General features: G+C 34.8%; 3 protein-coding genes and 1 long non-coding RNA gene across 4 annotated transcripts; 3 read left to right on the forward strand and 1 right to left on the reverse strand.

Annotated features, from left to right (window-relative positions):
• Positions 1 to 3,227: 3,227 nt before the first annotated feature.
• On the reverse strand, positions 3,228 to 11,745 carry LOC131644870 (uncharacterized). Its single transcript, XR_009296733.1, has 4 exons — positions 11,486 to 11,745; positions 9,043 to 9,719; positions 7,778 to 8,544; positions 3,228 to 7,692 (listed from the first exon to the last, which is right to left on the reverse strand). It is a non-coding gene; the product is annotated as an uncharacterized LOC131644870 (long non-coding RNA).
• A 2,321-nt stretch (positions 11,746 to 14,066) lies between these two features.
• LOC131594767 (uncharacterized) lies at positions 14,067 to 14,843 on the forward strand. The gene has a single exon (XM_058866976.1). It carries the CDS (start codon positions 14,067 to 14,069, stop codon positions 14,841 to 14,843), a length of 777 nt encoding a protein of 258 aa, XP_058722959.1.
• Positions 14,840 to 16,195, forward strand: LOC131594771 (uncharacterized). Its single transcript, XM_058866979.1, has one exon. It carries the CDS (start codon positions 14,840 to 14,842, stop codon positions 16,193 to 16,195), a length of 1,356 nt encoding a protein of 451 aa, XP_058722962.1.
• Positions 16,196 to 17,613: 1,418 nt separating this feature from the next.
• On the forward strand, positions 17,614 to 18,183 carry LOC131594791 (uncharacterized). The gene has a single exon (XM_058866993.1). The coding sequence runs from the start codon at positions 17,614 to 17,616 to the stop codon at positions 18,181 to 18,183; it is 570 nt and encodes a 189-aa protein (XP_058722976.1).
• Positions 18,184 to 22,162: the final 3,979 nt, after the last annotated feature.

Genomic DNA, 22,162 nt, shown 5'->3' on the forward strand with positions numbered 1-22,162 from the left:
AGGTTAAGGTTAAATAGCTAAGGAATTGAATAGGGGGAAAATTGAGATTTTAGGGAGGGGGACTCGCCTTGGTTATCCAAGTGCCTACGTATCTCCTTAGGGAGAATCAGAGTCAACGTAGTTCGGGCACAGGATTGTACGCCTTAGAATTGATTATAGAGATTGTGTGAAGTTGTTTTGAAATTGTTTTGAGGCTCTTCGAATTGCCTATCGCAGTTTGAATTTGATTTGAAAGGGCATTTTGAGTTGCCCAGGATAAAAATCCTGTAGTATCGTGGTTTAGTGTATTTTAGATGTTTCGGGCGTACAACCCTGATTTGGCACAATTAACCGCAATGATCAATAGGTTTGATCACCATAGTTAAAAGATTGGGGTTTTGCACCATTACCAATTCAAATCGATTGATTCGATTATCACTAATAATGAATTAACGTATTTTATTATTTTATGAATTTGTATTTTTATACTGTTACCTCTCATAACCGATTAATACGATTACAAATAATAACAAATTGATAAGGTATGCTAATCATCATAACCAATAAGATGGTTAAAACCATTTAGCAAAATAATGTTTATTTTAATTTATAGGATTTGATTAATTAAATTAATCGATTATTAACCATCGCGACCAATAAATTTAGTCGAAACGAATAATAAATTGAATCCTAATATTTTGATACTTTAGCCCCAAATGGGAGGGAGCAAACCCTAATATATTAATATATTTCTCTAGGGTTGTTGTGATTTATATAATTAAAATTAATTAAATCAACTGAGTCGAATAATCGACATAATCGGGGATAATCCTAAATAATTATAAAACCTAATCCTAAGTTAATTATATTAATCCTAATTTTACAAATCAATTAAATTAATTAAGTTAAACCATATAATTATTATTTAAACTTAACTAATTAAATAAATAAATAAACATTAGAAGGAACCTGGCTTGGATCACATGTGAGTGAGTTGAGTGCCCATGATATGGGCCTCCATCTATGATGCGTTGGATTTTCGCTGGTGGAGATCTGAGGCTATGATGTGAGGATGTATGATGCACCCTCGTAGCCCATGCGCGTGGGATCTCGCAGAAGAAACCTTTGCAAAAATATATTGGCACAGCAGGGATTCGAACACGAGACCATTTGGTTGCCAGCTCCCATCCACAGCCAACTGACAGCCATGGTTTTTATTCCGTCGCGGCAACCGTAGCCCATTTAAACCTGCAGATCTTTCACCCAAAACGCATAATAAATATTCCAGACGAATTGTAAAAGTCTCACGAATCCGTTAGACTTCTTAGTTTCGGTTAATTCGCCCTATTTCAGTAAGCCCCAATTCCAAGCTTCACTAACCTAGCAATGGTGATTCTGTGTACCTGCACTTAAACACCAATCGAATTGCCCAGAAAGCTTGTAAACATCATCATGAATATAAATATACAATCAAAATTAGTTTATAAAGTCTGTATAACGAGAACTGAATCAGATTTTTTTTGCTATAACTGTGGCCATTTACACCAAGATTCCAAGGGCAGTGATGACTTGTAGTGATCCCAACTTGTTCAGAGAAGACCGATGGATTGTTTGGAATGCGTAGGGTAGCTTGAATTGGTTTTAGATTCCTTCTGCCATAGCCACTAACATTCACGAATTTTCGGTTCTGAACAAGGTCTTTTTTTTTGCGGCCCTCCCCCTTGCATCTCCATCTCTCTTTTTATTTATAGTGAACCAATTAGGTTAACAAAACCATACCAAATCTTCTTGATTTACATGATTGCAATTTGATTTGGAGATGATATTGGAACTTTCTCTTTTAGTCCTCAATCAAATCTTACACACGGCTGTTTCTTTTTCCTCCAAAAACAGACTCTTTTCCTTTTCCTTTTTTTTATTATTTTAACAATCTAATAATAATAATAAATAATAATAGTAGTAAATAACCTAATAATAATAATTGATGAGAATAATAATAACTAGTAATAACATAATAATAATTTTAATAAGCATATATATAATTACTGAAACCTAAATAAAAATAATAAACTTAATTAATCCTAATACTAATCCTATTAATATATAGAATTAATGATGTTAAATGTTAATAGTTAGTCATGATAAAATACTAATCTAAACAAATGTTAGTAAAACCCCAAAATACCCCCACGAGTGATAAATCCTTGTGATAATCAGGCCCAACATTTGGGTCCTAAACATCTGTTAATTATGCCTTTGTCTTAACTCAACCTGATTCATAAGAGAGCGGGTTTGACAATAGAAATGTCGAACCCCATGACTCTTATTTTTGAACCTTGATGGATTAACAGACGTAGATTTGATCGGGCAAATTTTAGGGTATGACATCAAGCTCTGATTCACCAGACTGCTCAATCAACTGCTCAAATGGTCAACAGTCGACTAGTTCGACCTAAAAGTCAACTGTGGTCAAAATACAGTCAAAACTCTTGATTTTTGGTCAAAATCCTTCATTTGAAGTAATATTCATCATTTGATCAATAGTTGATCATGATTTATCAAGAAAAGCTCCAAAATCACCAAATGTCCAAGTTACTAATTTAGGGTTTTGAACTAAAAGTCAACCCAACTTTGACTGATCATATCTCTCTCATGCTTTATCAGAAATTCCTCAATCAAAGCTCATTCTCAAGTAAATTCAATTTTCTACAACTTTGATGTTGGACCCAAGGTCAATAAATGCTTCCGCATAAGAGATATAAGTCAAAACATTATAGGTCCTTCTAGAAGCTCGCAAAAAGCTCTTTTTTGTTTTTTGTTAGGAGCCATATCTTCAAGATAAAATCCTCAAATTAAAAAAGTGTTCCAAAGTGGCTTGTAGAGGAAATCTTGGACTTTTCAAAAAGTCCTAGAGCAATTCCATACCATAAAAATTGAAGTAGTTATGCATTGATGAAGTTGGTCAAATTTCAAGAAGTGCATGAAACCTTAATTGAATAATTTTATATTTTTGATCTAATGGGCCTAGATTTTGGATTTGAAACATACATATGACACTAATAAAGACTTATAAAACCATTCTCATATTTTTGGAATTTTTATTTATATTTATTTGAAGTGTATTCAATTAAATGTAAAATAAATTAAGAAAAATACCAAAAATAATGAATTAAATCATGGTGCTTTGTTTTGAATCATATAAAGGCCCAAGAAACATCTTGAGAGTCAAGGGATTTCGTTGGTTCATGATTTTTTTTATTTTTTTTATTTCTTGATTTTATTCAAATTAAATCAAGAAAAAATAAATAAAAATCAAATTGGTGCATGATTTGATTTTTTCAATCACAAAATCATTCTTAAAACTCAAATAAATCAAATATGGTGATTGGAAAGAGATTGAAACAAAAATAGCAAGATTTTACATAAATTTTCAATCAAATCTTTTCAATTTTCTTCTCTCCATTCAACTTGATTTCCAAGCAAGATTTTTACCCTAATTCACACCCTTATATATACCTCATGCCATACACAATAGAAGGGACGAAAAAAGTGGAGCAAAAACAAGGTTATCACGTTGCTAAAATACAAAGAAACTAGGGCAATCGAGCTTTTCTCGTACAACAAGTTTCAACGCCTTTTGATCGTTCCATTCAACCTCTGAGGTATTAGAAGGTAATGTTGGATCAAGAACCAAGCTCTATGATGTCCAGAATACGTATTTCATATGCTCCATAATCATTCTAATTTCCATATCTTGCATATTATCGTGTTTCTGCTTGAACTAACAATTTGTTTGAGTCTTATGCATATTTTTAAGAAGGTCTGGACCATTAGTTTAGACTAATAAGGTACATAACGAAGAACAACATTTCTAGGGGCCTAGGGCACTATGAAGCTTGCCTTTCGTGTTCTTATTTTCAGGGGCTTTTAAGCAAAACGAAGGTCATATTCATGACCAGGAGATGATTTTAAGGAGATCTAGGCAATTCAGTTTGTGCTTTGACGTTTATTTTGTATGTTTTAGTTACCCAGGTTTTATCGCAAGAAAAGTTGTAGTGAAAATCCTAAGTAAATCCGAAGGTAATTTCAACGAAGAAGATGAACAGTGGTGTCCATCAAAGGTTGCACGCGTGGAAAGCCATCATCGCCCAGTCAACGAGCTTGATTTCTCTCTCCCTTTCTGATCGCGCGTGGAGAGTTCTGAGTGGCCAGTCAACACCTTTTGATTTCTCTCTCTCACCCTTATTGGTTCTCTGTGCACATATGGGTCCGAGTCCTAATCTTTTGACTTTTCACCGTTTATTTATTTATCCTTATTTAGTTTATTTCGCGTGTTTATTTAACAAAAGATGATTGCTGCAGATATGGTAAAGAATGTGTTGAACGCTGGGTCCTGTGTTCGATCCCCAGGCCAGACAACATTTTTTTCCATTTACTTGATCACGGATCCAGCGCTTCTCTCCCTCATGCGCCCAGGGTATGCTCTCCTTTCCAGCCATTAGATGCTCGTGTGGCCTGATCCGACGCTCCAGATAAAGCCTCACCACGATGGACCCTCAATGGACAACCACACAGAATCCTACACGCCCAGTTTTGACTCTCTCTTTCTTCTTTATTTTATTATTTGTTTTATTCTTTTTTTTATTTGGTATTTAATTAGTTCATATTTCCCAATTAACCAATTAAAACTTAGATTAAGGTTAGGATAATAATAATTAACCAAGTTAGTTTTTTTAGATATTTAATTAGGTTTTAATAATTAGAATTAGAATAATTAGGCCAATTAGGGTAATTAATTAATAATTTTAATTAATTTTAGGTTTAATAATTTTAATTAATTTTAGGTTTAATAATTTTAATTAATTTTAGGTTTAATAATTTTAATTAATTTTAGGTATAATAATTTTAAATTAATTTTAGGTTTACAATTAGGTTTAGTCTTTAACTTCAACAAACCATAGATAACCCTAGAGATCTTAAGGTAGGTGTTGCCCATTAACCGTAGGTTTAGGTTTACCTTTTGTAATCAAACATTGAATTTTTTCAAGCGCAATTATCTTCTCACCTCATACTCCCTTGATTGTCGCATGCCTTTAATTTTAATTATCTATTTTATTTAAATTTCGTTTTTTATTTATTTAAATTACTTTCCTTTATTTTAATTTATTTAAATTATTTGCCTTTATTTTAATTTATTTTAATTTCTGCCATTTAAATTCTAGAAACTATGTATAGGGCGCAAAGTTTTATTGTAATAGTTTAGGTTTACTTTCCTGCCTTTATTTTTCAGCCCTACAGGTGTTTATTGTAATAGCGTAGGACATTTAATTCTGTTTATTTTTCCGCTGTGGTTAGTAATCCTAGGGAGTGCAAGTCTTGCTAAAATTAACCTAGTATCATTCTAATTACAAGATAAAATATCTGAATATTGATCACCTGATTGTGCCACACACACACCTTTAGGGTAACCTCTTTTGTTGCTTGTTGCCTTTAAATTCTAAAATAGTCAAGTCCCTCGAATACGAGGATACCTAAAGCAAATGTTTCCCTCAGTTCATAAATCATCATAAGATCATATGTCCCTTCAAAGTTGCCTAACAGAAAAATGATCTTGTCCCTCGATGTTGCCTCGGTAAATGATGATTGTCCCAATTGCTAAGGTATCCTCACTGGTTGCCTAAATTACTATTTCATCCTTCCTTGAGACTTCCTACCCTCTTTATGGTATGGATAGCCTTATGGCGAACGATAATTCTCGATGACCCTTCGATGACCCGCACATCCAATGAAAAGACTACCTGCCCTCCTTATGGTATGGATAGCCCTTTCAAACGAAAATCTTAAAGAACAAGAAAGACATTAAACTTAGGGTAGGTGCTTTTAACTGCTTGCTCACAACAACTTTCAAATTACTTTTCACACATCCTTTTCAAAATAATTTCCAAAAGGCTACGCTTATTTACAAGCTAAAGTCCTTATTCAAAACTTTTCCTATTCACACACGACACTTTTCAAACAATTCAAACAAACAAAGTGAGCTAAGCAATTAAGAGCCCATGGATAACCATGGATACAAAGGGTGCTTACACCTTCCCTTTGTATAACTTACCAGCCAAACTCAAAGTTCTTTTAAAAGGTCTTTTTCTGTTCTTTTAGCCTTTCCAAAATTGGATAAAATAAAAGTCGGTGGCGACTCTTGCTATCTGCAACATTTCAAAAAAGTCAGTTCTCCCACCGTATTACATTCATCTTCAAAGTATGAGTCTTGATCAGATGAATCAGAGTCATCCCATGTAGCCATCATGCCTTTCTTTTTTTCAAACTTCTTTCTGGGATTTTCCCTCTGAAGCTTAGGACATTCATTCTTGTAGTGTCCAGGTTCTTTACATTCATAGCACACTACCTTCTTCTTTCCGGATCTTCTGTGTTCAGAAGATTCTCCCTTTTTAGGTCTCTTGAAGTTCTTGAATCTTCTCTGCTTTCTCTTCCAGAGTTGATTCACCCTTCTGGATAAGAGAGACAATTCATCGTCTTCTTCTTCTTCTGACTGGTCAGATCCTTCTTCTTCTGCCTGAAAAGCGTTAGCACAATTTTTATTTTTAGATTTTAAAGCAACAGACTTACCTTTCTTCTAAGGCTCATTCGCATCTAGCTCAAGCTCATGACTCCTCAGAGCACTTATAAGCTCCTCAAGAGATACTTCATTCAAGTTCTTTGCAATCTTGAATGCTGTAACCATTGGTCCCCATCTTCTGGGTAAACTTCTGATTATCTTCTTAATGTGATCAGCTTTTGTGTATCCCTTGTCAAGAACTCTTAATCCTGCAGTCAGAGTCTGGAATCTGGAGAACATTGCTTCAATGTTTTCATCATCTTCCATTCTGAAAGCTTCATACTTCTGAATTAGAGCCAGAGCTTTTGTCTCCTTGACTTGTGCATTTCCTTCATGAGTCATCTTCAGAGATTCAAAGATGTCATGAGCAGTTTCTCTGTTTGTGATCTTCTCATACTCAGCATGTGAAATGGCATTTAACAATATAGTTCTTTTTTTGTGATGATTTTTGAACTCTTTCTTTTGATCATCACTCATAGCTTTTCTAGTAATCTTGAATCCACGAGCATTCACCGGATGTGTGTAACCATCCAACACTAAATCCCATAGATCACCATCTTGACATAGAAAATAACTCTCAAGTCTATCTTTCCAATATTCAAAGTTCTCACCATCAAAGATTGGTGGTCTATTGTAACCATTGAAGTTGTTACCTCCATTGTTACCATTGTTGTTCTGCTCAGTAGGAGTTGGAGCTGGATCAACCATTTTGTGTTTTTCTCCTGAATCTTTTCTCTAACACGATTAAGTGTTTGCACCTAGAACCGACGCTCTGATGCCAATTGATGGAGTGAAAACACTTAGAAAGGGGGGGATTGAATAAGGGTTGTTTCTAAAAATTTCAAAAATTTCATTATATTAATTAGAATGGTGAAATCATAAATTAACTAACCAAAGTTTTATAAATTAAAGGTTTGTCACAAAAATGCTAGAAATCCACCCTCACCTCATCTATATGATCCAATTCAGAAGTATTGGAGAAGTTAGCTTGGTTCTCAATATCCCAGTAAAATTGCAGGGAAAGCTTCATGATGCCATCCAATATCCTTGAAACAGAACCAATGTCCAAGAAAGTTTGGGAAATCAATGTTGATAGATATCTACAGAAAACATTAAAATTATGTGAAAAGTATGATCCTTAGTCTTGACAGATGACAGCTATAGGATAGTGAATCTGATGAATACAAAGTATGTAGCAGGTTGCATTTTTTCGAGTCGATAGGCACACACATAAAGTTTAAGGATCCTCATGTTAAACAATGCCTTGATGACTTGAAAGATCGCATTATTTGATGTATCAGCTACGATGCCCTGCAATGGAAAACCTAAAATTTCATAAACACCAAGTTCAATTACACATGGATCAAAATATTAAAGAAATAAGTTACAACTTATTTAATATTGTAGTTAAAGAAACATAAATACTTGATTTCAATTTTGTACATAAATTAAATCTCAACTTTCGTAGCTAACTATCGATTCCAACCACAGTATGTTTTCCTATGACAAAGATGTCCATTAAATTAACACAATGGCTTAACACATTCTAGGTTGAATCGATATCAAAACTATCTTTACAAATGATAACGCGGCCTGTAATATTTATCAGTTGAAGTAAAAATGAAATCAAAAAGATGTAAATAAAATGCAATAGATAGTCATACTCCAATTGCAAGGCTTATTTCCACACATGAAAACAACACTCCAAAGAATGCTCCAGCACATGTAATAAAATCTAATTTATCAACTTTCCACATTTCATATGTTTTTTTTATAATCAATAAGTCTTGGTATAGTAGAAAGAATTATTGCTGCTAGCATTACTTTGATAGTGAAATATAACTGTTTTGTCAAAAATTTAAACGTCATTAACACCGTGAACGCCATCACTATCCTTGATACTGTTGTTTGCAAGCTAACGTTATAATTTACAGGCGTACGAGCAATAGGACCTGCATTATAAGCTATCCATAATCAACATCAATCAAATTTTTGAAAAGTGAATTTAGAAAATAACCATAAGAATTGACATTATCGATGGTTAAGGATAAGTAGGAACTAATCGAACAGCCAAACCACGTCTACAAAATGCTAAATCTGATTAAAAAAATACTCATGGAATTCACAAGTGACGGGTCTATGTCACAAGTACAATATTTAAAATTTCAGTTCATAGATTCAGTTGGTAAGAGAACTTTAAGATGGATGTGTATAAGCATATGCAAAATTGCTATATGGTGGTGTTCCAACAACTTATGATCATAAGACAATGCTGAAATTTATTACAATACTCAGAGTGATTATTAAAAAGCAACTTCTTCTAGCGGTCACATCTAGAATTTACACTATACCCACACATGAGAGTGTAATGAAATAATATTTGCTAATAGTGCTAGGTAATTCATAAACTCTATCCAGACTCGTTAAGGACTGATCTGAGAAGATTTTACCTTTGCATCATAACCATGCCCACCATAATGATTTCCATTTGAGTCATTGTTCCTCCACTGTCAAATTCTGTTGAATTAAGTTAGAGAATGATTTCAAGTCATAATAGAAAATAAATAACAGAATATCAATATCGACAGATTCTAGAGATGCGTTGATCATGCATGTAAAGCTTAAAATAAATAAAAAACTCAGATTAGAAGATATAATACACAAACTTCAAACTGGACCCGATTACGAATAAATTGATTTCTAACCACATCTGCATTAAAGTTGTTGGTCAAAATATTCCTTTCTAAATCTCTTTTGTTTCCCTGTTTAAAATATTGAAGAAAGAAATCAAAATTGTAAAACACCGACAACATTGTAAAAACAGTAAATTGTTAGTTAGACAATAATACACAATCAAAACCTAAATTGAAGTAAAATATTTCAGACACCTATGTTATTCTCCAGTCCATGTTGTTCCTTTCTTCGAATTCAGTTTAAGAAATATTTTAAGAACACAAACCCTAACTACAAAATCAAAACCCTAAATTTATAAGAAAATGAAACAGAAAAAAATAGAGGTGGCTGAAATCTCTTACCCACAAATTAGTCACAAACCTTTTCTTCCCTCTCTCATTTTTCTCGTTTTTATGTTTGTGTTCCCGTTTTTCTTTCTTCCTTCTCTCTTGTTCTGCAAAACCAAAATAATATATCTGTTAAATCATGAAAGAAATCAAATCTAATGTGGAAAGAAGAGATTAGAAAGAAGAAGATGAAGTGAGAGAGGGAGAATGAAAATTCTAGTAACTCACACGCAATGTCATACTGGATGTTATGACATCCACAAATACACAGAACAAAACGTTAAAACAGAAGTGCATAAAAACAGTAAAGAACATAGCAAATTGTTCACCCAGTTCGGTATACAACAATACCTACTATGGGGGCTACCAAGCCAGGGAGGGAATCCAATATAAGCAGAATTAATTCGTAGTTAAACTCCCTCGTTTACAACTCCTCACTTAAGACCTATCCAATGTAATTCCAATTTATTCTTATACCTGAGTATCTCCACTCATTCCCCCTCAATCACAGCAGTGATTACAAACAAACATTAAACAATTTAGAGAGAAGACACACTTCAAAAACACACCTTGATCTGCTTAAAAGCTTCAATCAAGAGACACACACTCGTGCTTAAAAGCTTAGAGTGACAAATAACATAAACAACCTATTCCAATACAATCATCAAAAGACAATTGCTTGGAGTACAAGAGCTAAACACACAGCTACAGAACTACGGTTCTTCACAATTAACAAACTTTCTCTCTGCGTTCCAAATTAGGATTGCAGTCTTCTTATATGCATCTCTTGGGCCTCGAGCTTTCTAAGAATCAAATTAGGGTTAACCAAGCTAACCTGATTTACACGTCATCTGGTTGTTACAGAATGTGCTGTCAGCGAAATCTTCTAGACAAAATATTCAGCACACAATAAAAGGTTTCCTAAATTGTGGATTGAGAGAAATTATGAAACACAATAATAAAACATAACAGCTCCTGCTGTCAGACAAGGATGTCATGACATCGGTCATGACATGCACTAACAAAAACATGTATTAGCTTAAACATATGCAACCTGCATAACACCATATAAATCATGTCATGACATCAGTCAAGACAATAAACACCCAGGTATGTTTTACCACAAAATGCAGCCAATTTAAAAATACCTACAGAGAAGAATAAGAAGGTTGAGGAGGAAGATGAATAGGGAGAAAGAAGATGAAGGATGAGAAACAACGAGAGAGAAAGAGAAAAAGAAAAAGATGAGAAAGAGACCAGAGATGATCATGGAAAGGGAAAGGACGTGAGACAGGGAGTCAGAAAAAATATATTTCAAAATTCAAATTTTGAATTAAAGGTGTAATTGGAATAAGAGATAAGAAGAAAAGAAATTGAATTGGAATCATGTAACATCATTATGTGATCCAAACTCAATAAGAAAGAGCAAAAATCAACAACCATGTAATTTAAATTGAACCATATGACATCATTAGTTAGAAAAAGTATTTTTTTTTTGGACACTAATTGCCTTCATTTTGATGAGGTGTTGCAAGGGCAAGGGGTAGAAAAATATTTTCTAGATACATAAATTTTTTTATATGGTAGATGATTAATAGTTTTTTTAAATAAAAAATCAATTAATTTTTCATTTTCAAAATTAAAATAAAATTCAAATAGGGTTTTAATTGGGCTTGAAATTTGGGTGACCCAACTACTAACTTGTTAATAAGAATGTAAGAAAAAAGTAGTCAGAAATCTATTGAATTTTTTATTTAGACTGGATTATATTGGCCTAACTGCCAATGAAATCCAAAATTAACCGGTCCAATTACTCGAACTCGTGTTAACCTGAAATCGAAAAAACCGATTGTTAAATTAGTCAGAATTGTACCTATATATCACCCGAGGGTTGGACTGAATTGGAGTTTTGGGCCCGAACCAGCCTGAACCAATGTCCTCACCTACTTACATTCTTGTTTGAGGTCAATTCAAATCCGTCCATCATTTGTGGGATGCTCTCTACAGTGTTGGCGAGACTTTTACTTAAAGATCGGTCTTATCGAAGCTAACTAAACTTACCTAAAAATAGACATGCTGGTACATATACTTATGTGTTGTTTTTAGACGTAACAAAATTTTCCATAAATTTCTTTCATTACATTTTAAAACACTTCGGAAGTATAAACTGTCACCCATTTATAAATATTTTGTTTTAAAAAAAAGTGTCACATTATAAAATAGAATACCAATTATACCCTTTAGTACTAACATATTTTTTAAACAAACAGACACGACCAAATTAACGACCAACGCAGAAATTAACAAGATAAAGGAAAGAGGAGAATGATGTAAAGAACAAACAAATTAATGGATAGTGTTTCAATTTTGTTGTGGCTAACATATTAGTGGCTAGTTTTAGGATACACTACTGGACACTAATAAGAAGTAATCTACGTAAAATCCAAAGACTTCCTTGTTAGATACCTTAAATAAAGACAACTTTTAAGGTCTAAGAAAATCTATGAAACATAGAATATGATCTTATAGTTGGCTGTTCTAGTAACAAGTAGACACGCATTCACACTTGCATCCACTTATACAAGTTCTTGTTTCGGATAATATATATTATCATTAAATGATAAACTTTTGATAAAGTTTTGAAACTTTTGCAATTACATTGATATTCTTTCTCATTGTCTCGTATGGAGCAGATTAAGGCTTCGGTCTGTTTGACACTATTTAAAAAAGAGTTTATAGCTTTTCAACTCATATTAATAAAAAAAAATTTGTTTAATAACTCTCTTTTAGTTTTTAATTTGTAGCTTTTTTATTAATTTTTAACTTTTCTTTTAAAAACTATTTGAAGTAGTTTTTGAGCTTGTAGCTTTTAACTTGTGGCTTTTTCTTCTATTTATACCCCTTATTATTTTAACAAAAATATTATTATCCTTATTAATTAAAATATCCTTTTATGTCATTTTGTATCTATCAACTAATTAAAAAGCTGATTTACCAAACACTCATATTAACTTATCATCTATCAGCCACCAGCTATAAACTACCAGCTACCAGCTATAAGTTACTAGCTAGTTTTACCAAACAGAAATTAAAAAAAAGATAAAATACAAGTCGTATGGAATTATTAATTTTTTTAAAACATATATAATTATTAATTAATTGTTAATTAATTATTATTGAATGTAGGTTTTTGTTACTTTTAGGGATGTCAATTGCATCTGTTAATGGGGATTCCTGTGGGGAATATCTGTGCGGAGATCCGAACTTGGGGATTTTTTTCCCCGTGGGGATGGGGATGGAGGGAAAAGTTCCCCCGATAACACTTTGGGGCGGGGATTGGGAAAGTATCCTCCGTCCCCGTGGATTCCCCGACTCCGAAGATATATGTTAATTTATATATTTTATATATTATATAATTATATAATTTTACAATGTCTTAGAAAATGAAGAGTCATTAGAAGTTATAGATTTGTCACACATAATCAACCACTGGCGCTGGACGACATCGGTATTGTGGTAGTAAATTAGTGGAAGCACGGTAGCAAGAAGTTATGTTACTATTTATTTATTTTTACATAAAAAATATTAGCAACATCAAGTTCTTTTGCTTTATTTATTTATTATTGATGTAAGATGTATTTTGATTTTTTTTTTAAAATAAAGATGCAAATATATGCGTTTTAAAAAATACAGAAAAAAAAAACAAAATACTAGTGTCATAGTTTTGATCAAAATGTGTAGAAATTTTCTTAAGATTCGATCTCCGTGGATATCCGTGGGGATCTGTGGGGATGGGGATGGAGGGAAATATTCCCCCGTGGCGGGGATTGGGGATGGGGATGGGGACTAAATTTGGGGGCGGGGCGGGGAGTGAAGAAGCATCCTCCGAACAATATCTGCCCCGTTGACATCCCTAGTTACTTTTCTTTAGATTGATTCTAATCTATTTATATTTTTTCTTTCAAAAATCGTTGGATATTTAGGAAATTGGATCGGCTGCGGTCGCTAGTTTGTCAGAATCACGCAATCAAGGCATTTACAGCCGTTAGATTTTCATATAACGATTCAGATTGAATGTAGGTCTAATTTTTTTAAAATAAAAAATATTTAGTTTTAATATATGAACCATTTGATGTTAATCAAACAATCATGTAATCATGACAACGTGAATTTGTGTTTTCACGATTGTAGGGAATCGTTATCCGATATTTAGAGTGTGAACTAAATTTAGTTTTGAAAAAAATATGAGATCTAATTTACTTCATAAAAAATAAAATAAAATACTTATATTAAAAAAAACAAGTCAAAGTGATTAATTAATAAGTTTTTCTATTGGGTAATGATTGGTGTCAAAGAGATTCATTATCTAACATTAGTGTTCAGACGGTTTATGGTACGATTTATTTGCTAAAATAAACGCTTGAATTTTGTTTGCTCTGGGGGAAACGTTGTCGATGCACGCAGTTAAGAATTTCATGGAGAAGACATGGAATTTTGTAGCACTACTAGAACTATACTTCAATGAAGCGGGATACTTCATTGTGCGTTTCAGGACCTGGGAGGATTTGAACAAGGTTATGGAGCAAGGGCCATACTTTATCTTTGGTAAGCCTATCTTTCTAAAGTACTGGTCTGTGGATTTTGAAATAAAAGCTGATTTGCTGCGTGTGCTGCCTTTATGGATTACTTTGCCAAACCTTCCTCTATATCTATGGGGGGAGAGGAGTATCTCTAAAATATCCAGCGCCATAGGGAATCCCATCACAACGGATGAATGCACTGCGAGGAAATTGAGGATATCGTATGCGAGGGTTCTGGTTGAGGTTGATATCACCAAACCAGTTAAGCAATCAATCACCATCAGAGACCATAGTGGAAAAGAATGGGAGCAAAAAATCGAGTATGAATGGCGTCCAAAATATTGCCAAACATGCCTGAAGATTGGACACGACTGTGCCACAAGGAAGATGAATGAGCATCCAAAACCTAAACAGAGGGTGTGGCAAGAGAAAGCTAAGGAACCTGAAACTAAAGGTGAGGATAATGGTGGTAAGGAAGCTACTCAAGCTGCCCCCGAAGTAGAAGTTTGGACTCAGGTTGGGTCAAGCAAGAATGACAAGGCTAAGAAGAAGATTGTCTTCTCTCCTCCTGAAGACTTGGTTGTTCAGAACATATTCACACCTCTTGGGATTGGAGTTAGCCTAAGAGGTGAGCCAAGTAACTCGAAATGATCTCAACTTGGAATGTAAGGGGCATGAATAAGGATATAAGGCACAGAGAGGTAAGCTCCTACCTCCATAGTATGCAAGTGCCTATTATAGCTTTATTAGAGACTAGAGTTAAACAAGATAAAGCAGACAGAATTAGATCTAAATTTGGCAATAAGTGGTCATTCACTGACAACTATTCCCATCACTACAATGGGAGGATTTGGATCATGTGGAAGACTCATGAAATTAAAATAAAGGTGTTACAGATTGAGGAGCAGTTCATTCATGTGGAGGTGATCTCTATGGACAACAAAACTCAATACTATGCAACAATTGTGTATGCAATGAACCAAATTGAGAGAAGGAAGATCCTGTGGGAACAGATTGACAAAATTGGGGAGCACATGGATAAGCCTTGGATTGTTATGGGGGATTATAACAATGTGCTTACTTGCCAGGATAGGATTGGAGGTAACCCTGTGACATTAAATGAGTACAAGGACTTGGCAGAGATGATGCAGAGGAGCGGGCTCTATGAAGCTGCATCTAGAGGATGCCATTACACATGGTCAAATAAGCATCTCACTGGAGCTATCTACTCCAGAATAGATAGACTTATTGGCAATGCCCTATGGTTCCAAGACTACCCGGATGTTATTGTTGAGGTCCTTCCCCCTAGCATATCTGACCATGCCCCCATTAGGGTTAGGAGCCTATCTGTACAAAGTAAAAGGAAGTACCATTTCAAGTTTCTGAATTGTGTAGCTAGCAAGGAGAACTTTCAAGATATTGTGAGAAGGAGCTGGAGTATTAGTACTCAGGGTGGTCCCATGCAAAGACTGTGGGCCAAACTGAAAAGACTACAATGTGATCTTAGGCCCCTTAAGAGAGAGTGTAGTGATATCAGGACCAAAATCCTAAAGGCTAGAGATGATCTTGAGAAAGCTCACCAGGGTCTGCAGGCTAATTTGTTCGACACTGCAGCTGCAGAGTTAGTGTATCAGTGTACAAATAAACTGTTGGAGCTGAACCAAACTGAAGAGAATATCTTGAAGCAAAAAGCTAAGGTGGACTGGCTGAGACTTGGTGATGGCAATAATGCCTATTTCCATACCTCGATCAGAGAGAGGCATAAGCACAAGAGTATGAGCACCTTGACTTCATCCAAAGGGGAGGTTCTAACCAATAGAGAAGACATAGTCAAGGAAGTCCTTGAGTTCTACAAGCAACTGTTGGGCAAGGCATCAAAAGATTTAACAGGGGTTGATAAGCCATGCATCATGAGAGGTAAAATGCTGTCAAGAGAGGATGCTCTTAGCTTAATTGCTCCTGTGACTGAACTGGAAATTTGGGAAGCTTTGAAGGGCATATGAAACACAAAGGCCCCTGGCATAGATGGTTTCAATGCCTATTTCTTCAAAGTAACATGGCAAACTGTTAAACAAGATCTTATAGAAGCAGTGCAAGAATTTTTCAAGACTGGCAATATGCACAAGGCTCTAAACTGCTCCCTCATCACTCTTATCCCTAAATCTAGTGCAGCTACCTATGTCAAAGATTGGAGGCCTATCTCTTGCTGCAGCATTTTTTACAAGATCATCTCTAAAATTATGACAAGGAGATTGGCTAGAGTCATTGGTTCAATAGTAAATGAAAATCAGTCTGCATTTATCCCTGGCAGGTTTATTTAGGATAACATTCTTCTGGCTCAGGAGCTCATCAAAGGCTATGGAAGGAAACAGTTGTCACCAAGATGCATGATACAGATGGACATCCAGAAAGCCTATGATACTGTGGAGTGGCCAACTCTGTATCATATCATGTGCTCACTTGTTTTTCCCCAATTGTTTGTGGACTGAATTATGGCCTGTGTGACTACAGTGGCCTATAGGTTTTCTATAAATGGTGATTATAGTGATATTGTTAAAGCCAGAAGAGGGTTGAGGCAGGGAGACCCCATCTCTCCCCTGCTATTTGTACTCATTATGGAATATTTCTGCAGGGTACTACAGTCCTTGAAGGATGTACATGGTTTCAAATTCCATCCTAAGTGTTCCAAAATGACTATTGTTAACTTGTGCTTTACTGATGATATCCTGTTGTTTACCAGGGCAGATCTCCAGTCAATAAAGCTTATTATGCAGAAGGTTAGAGAATTCTCCAAGGCAACTGGTCTACACATGAGCCAACCTAAAAGCAAGATTTATTTTGGTGGAGTTAACTCACATGAGCAAGACATTTTGAGGACTGAAACTGGCTTCCAGGTGGGAACACTACCGTTTAAATACCTAGGTGTACCCCTGGATAGTAAGAAGCTGACAATTACTAATTGCCAACCACTCATTGATAAGATTCTAGGCAGGCTCAACAATTGGTACACGAGATTATTATCCTATGCTGGCAGACTACAGTTAGTAAAGAGTGTTATGTTTGCAATTGCAAACTACTGGCTGCAAATATTTCCTCTCCCTAAAAAGATAATCCATCACATTGAGGGGATGTGCCGTAGATTCTTATGGACAGGCAAGGAAAATGCTAGGAAGACATGCCCTATCTCATGGGATCAAATATGTACAAGTGTGGCTAAAGGAGGACTGAATGTTATAGGACTGGGCAGTTGGAACAGAGCTACCTTAGGGAAACTGCTTTGGAACATTTACACCAAGAAGGATAGGTTATGGATCCAATGGTGCATCAGTATTATCTGCACAGGGTCAGTTTCACTGATTTTCTGCCAAAGGTCACAGCCTCATGGACTATAAAGGCTATTTTCAAACACAAGGAGGACATAATGCAGACTGAGGCTTGGGACTCGGCTTGTGTGAATGGGAGATATGTAACAGGGGCTATGTACAAGGAAGTGAATGGGTCTAGACCAAATGTCTCGTGGAAAAATCTGTTGAGGGGCAATTGGGCAAGACCAAGAGCTTTGTTTGTCTTATGGTTAGCTTGCCATAATAGACTTCATACAAAGGATAGAGTGGAAAGGTATGGCATTGTTACTGATGGAAAGTGTTCCTTCTGTGATGTTAATGAAACATGTGATCACCTGCTATTCCAATGCAAGGTTACTGGGGGGATCTGGACACAAATGCTTGAATGGCAGAGAGAAAATCATACACCCCAGAACTGGGAAGCAGAATTGAAATGGATCCTGATGGCAAGCAAAGGCAAGAGCCAAAGAGCAAAATTGATGCGATTATGTGCTGCTGAAACGGTATACTATGTATGGATGGCTAGGAACAAGAGAGTGTTTCAACAAGAACATGGGTCTGCGTTTAACATGCTGGATATTGTAGAGATAATCAAGGAAAGAGTGGCATTAGATAACAAGCTTAGGACCTATGTTAGTACCCTATAAGTTTTGTTTGTCTGTTTTGTGAATATGTAGCTTGGATCCCTGGTGGATCAGCATGTACTTCATTGATTTTTTGGAAATATAATTCTTCATTTGCTCCAAAAAAAAAAATCAAGATGATAAACATATATTAGTTAAAATAGTTTTAGAGAGTTTACCTATATATAATAATTTTATAATTTTTAATATTAAACTAATAGAGTTTTATTGAGAGAGCGCGCATTTTTTTATGAAGTTTGTGTTATACATCTTATTAAAAATAATATTATTTAAACATGAATAGTATAATAAAAATTAAGATGATCAATAACATTTTCAATATGTTTTAACATTTTACTCTTTCCTTCCCTCCACATATGTTACACCGCTTTTTTTATTGGGCTAAACGTATATGTCTTTTATGAAGTTTTCGATATATGTACTGCGAAAAAATAATTTGCTCTTTTGAACAAAACATGACGTTATTGCGCCTCTCTCTCTGTGATTAATATTTTTTATTTGTATTGTTGTGTCAATTTAAATTAAAGTGTTACAGAGCTGATACTGTTGTGGGACATCTGTTACGCTGCCCCAAATACGGTTGTGTCGAAAATGCGATGCGGGGTAAAGCTGCCCCAAATAAAAGACTTCTTATCCGTCAACGTGTTGGGTTCTGTGGAACGCACGAAATGCTCTCTGTTTTCAAAAACGAACAGCACAATGTGGACGACATTACGGTTAGCGCGAAAACAGTTTCTTGGTTCTGGCATGTTATGTGGTTGAAATCCAACGTTGTAGAAATTTCTAGGGGTGTTCGCGGTGCAGTTTGGGCGGTTTTAACGAAAAAAATCATCCGAACCGCAAGAGAAAAAATCGTGCGGTTTGGTTTGGTTCGGTTGGCTTTTAAAAAAAATCCGAACCAAATCAAACCAAACTAATGCGGTTTGGTTCGGTTCGGTTGGTTCGGTTTTTTATAAATATTTTATTGAACCATACATATACATATAGATGACAACATAACTTTGTATTTAGACATTCATACACTATCAAATAACAACAAAACTCGTCATATTTTGACAATAACTTTCTATTTAATTTTTTAAAATAAAATTAGACAAAAGTGAAATAATAAACATAAAATAATAGTATAAAACAATATAAAAATTATTAGAATGAAAAAAAAAATAGAAGAGACGAGAGATTAGTGAAGGTGAAAAAGAACAAAAGAGTTGAATGATTAGAGAAGAAGATGTGCGATAAAAACGAAACTTAAATAGAGAACATTTACATAGAAATGAGAAAGTGAAAAAAAAAGAATATAAGAGAGTAGAAATTATAGAAAAAGAGGGAAGATGTATGTGCAGAGACGGAGCCAGGAATTTTAAATTGTGGGGGCAATATATTTTTGTATGAAGTAAATTAACATTTATTTTTAAAGCATAAATATATATCATATATATGTTTTTATGAGTTTTATTTTTAAAAAGTATTTAATAATTTTTGCAATTTTTTTGTGTGTGTAATTTTCTCAATTTTGTTATTAAATAAATATTTATTTCTCTATATAAGTACAACTAATGATGGTATGACTAGTAATCTGTGGTTTTTAGTGTTAAAATAAAAATATATAAAATACTATTTTGAAATTATAATCAAAAACTATTTTGAAATTGACTTTTAAAATAAAAAACTCACAAATTCACAATCATACATAATGGAACTCTAAATAATTATTCATATATCATATAATTTTATATTTAATTTTAATAATATATTTATTGAAAGTACTCTTTTAATTAATTAAGTGATTAAAGTTAGTATGTCTTTATTAGTGGCTATATTTATGTGTGTATAGGCGGTATAGCTGCACTTGTGTATGGGGCACGATTACATTTATGTATATGTATATAGTAGCACTCATGTATATGATAAGAAAACATAGTGGGGGCATGTGACCCCATTTCAATGAATGTAGCTCCGTCCCTGTGTATGTGGCAAAGAAGGCGCGATAATGCTATTAGAGATTTGAGAAGATCGGGACTAAAATCATGTGTGTAAGGATGAGAAAAATGTTCATAATCGTAGGGTTAAGGTATTATAAATTGAAGTTTGGGTTGGATGTGAGTTAAGTAAAAGTTAGGTTGCAACATAATGCGGTTTGATTCGGTTTAGTTTGGTTTACAAAATACAAACCGCAAACCAAACCAAACCGTGCGGTTTTGTTAAAAGATGACCCAAACTAATCCGAACCAAATGCGGTTTTTTGCGATTTCGGTTTGGTTTGGTTTGGTTTGCGGTTTTCTATTGGGTTGGTTTGGTTTTGATCACCCCTAGAAATTTCTATCTTTGGTATCAAAATTCAACAGATTTCCTAAATATTTCGTTATCGCTTTGTACTCGGGTCAGTATCCCTTATATTCTTTTTAATGATATATTTCATTGCCTAAAAAAAAATCAAAAGTGTTATAGAATATTTTAATAGGAAGATAATTAAAATAATAAATGATTTTAGTTATAAGAGTATTTATTGCAAGACAAACATTTTCCTGGTTTTCCTGGCTCTGCTAGGGTTTCCGTTTTTCTTCTCTATTGAGAAGCCTGGTCAGTTTTCTTTCCTGGTTTTTTTTTTTGGTCCAAACGTCTAAGTTAGTGATTCAGAATGGCTAATCCAAGTATTGAGAATTTATCCATTCAAGAGGAAGGTGAAGAGGAAGGTTTTTGTTTTGACTTGGAGGAGGAAGGTGGAGAAGTGGTGGATCTTAGATGGTGCTAGTTGGGCGATTCTTGTGTGATAAGCCCATTCATGTGAAGTCGATGAAATTGAGAGTGGCAGATATGTGGAGACCGGTAAAGGGTGTTACTATTAAACAAGCGATGAATGAATTATTCTTATTTCATTTCTTACATCCCCTTGATATGGACGCAGCAGTAAAGGGATGGCCATGGACATTTGACAACCATCTGCTAATTCTTGAGAAAGTTAGGATGGGAGTACAAATTGAAAACATCCCTTTATTTCAGGTGGACTTCTGGGTGCAAGTTCATAATCTCCCGGCGGGTCTCATGCTGGAGAAGATAGGAAAAGCAATGGCTAACTATATTGGTGAGTTTATCGAATATGATAAAAACAACAATACGAGCTTTTGGCGTCAATACATGCGACTGCGTGTTAAGATAGATGTCAGGCATCCACTGAAGCAACAAACAAGAGTAAAAAACAAAGGAGGTGAGTGGTGCATTGTAAACTTTAAATACGAGAAACTAAGTCTCTTTTGCTTTGTTTGTGGCATATTGGGTCACTCGGAACAAAGGTGTGAAGTGCGATTCGCTATGGCGGAAGATGATGGAGTCCGGGGGTGGTCTAACAGCATTCGGGCAGATCAAAGGAGATACGGGGGGTGGGTCTTCATCGAGATGGCTAAAGAATGAAAATTCAGGTGGAACAGATAGTGAGCATGCTGCAGTTTCTGCCCATGCGCGTGATATTCAAATCCTTAGAGATGCAAGTGAAGAAGCATCACTAGTAGATGGAGACACGGATGCGATAATGCCGACAAGATCCCAGACATTGATTGTGCATAATAATGGCATTAATGATGCGTTACACAACAATAAAACACATCATTTATCTCTCAATCAGAATATTAATAGCCAGCAATTATTTCTCAATCATGAGCAGATTCCTAGTGCACCGCTGAGTGGGGGACAACAATTCTCCCAAATTCAATCTTTCCAAAACAGCAAACCGACAACTTTTCTTCCCTCATCATTCCCCACCCAATATCCACTACCGTTAAAACATAAAATCCAATTTATGATCAATGAACCAATTTTGACCCCGACCCCACCTAGTGGACACGACCCCACAAACCCCAACCAACCAATAACAACCTTAACCAATCAAAACAACCCTTACGTGCATGAAATAATTCCATCCACACATGACAGCCGTAACCCCTCATCTCACAAAAATTCCAAACAAGAATTGATTTGTTCTAACCCG

The sequence above is a fragment of the Vicia villosa genome, linkage group LG1 (assembly GCF_029867415.1).
Source record: "Vicia villosa cultivar HV-30 ecotype Madison, WI linkage group LG1, Vvil1.0, whole genome shotgun sequence".
NCBI lineage: Eukaryota > Viridiplantae > Streptophyta > Magnoliopsida > Fabales > Fabaceae > Vicia > Vicia villosa.

Bases quoted from the DNA above. Each gene is read 5' to 3' on its own strand.
- LOC131594791 (XM_058866993.1), top strand. From the start codon at position 17,614: ATGCAGACTGAGGCTTGGGACTCGGCTTGTGTGAATGGGAGATATGTA.
- LOC131594767 (XM_058866976.1), top strand. From the start codon at position 14,067: ATGCACGCAGTTAAGAATTTCATGGAGAAGACATGGAATTTTGTAGCA.
- LOC131594771 (XM_058866979.1), top strand. From the start codon at position 14,840: ATGATCTCAACTTGGAATGTAAGGGGCATGAATAAGGATATAAGGCAC.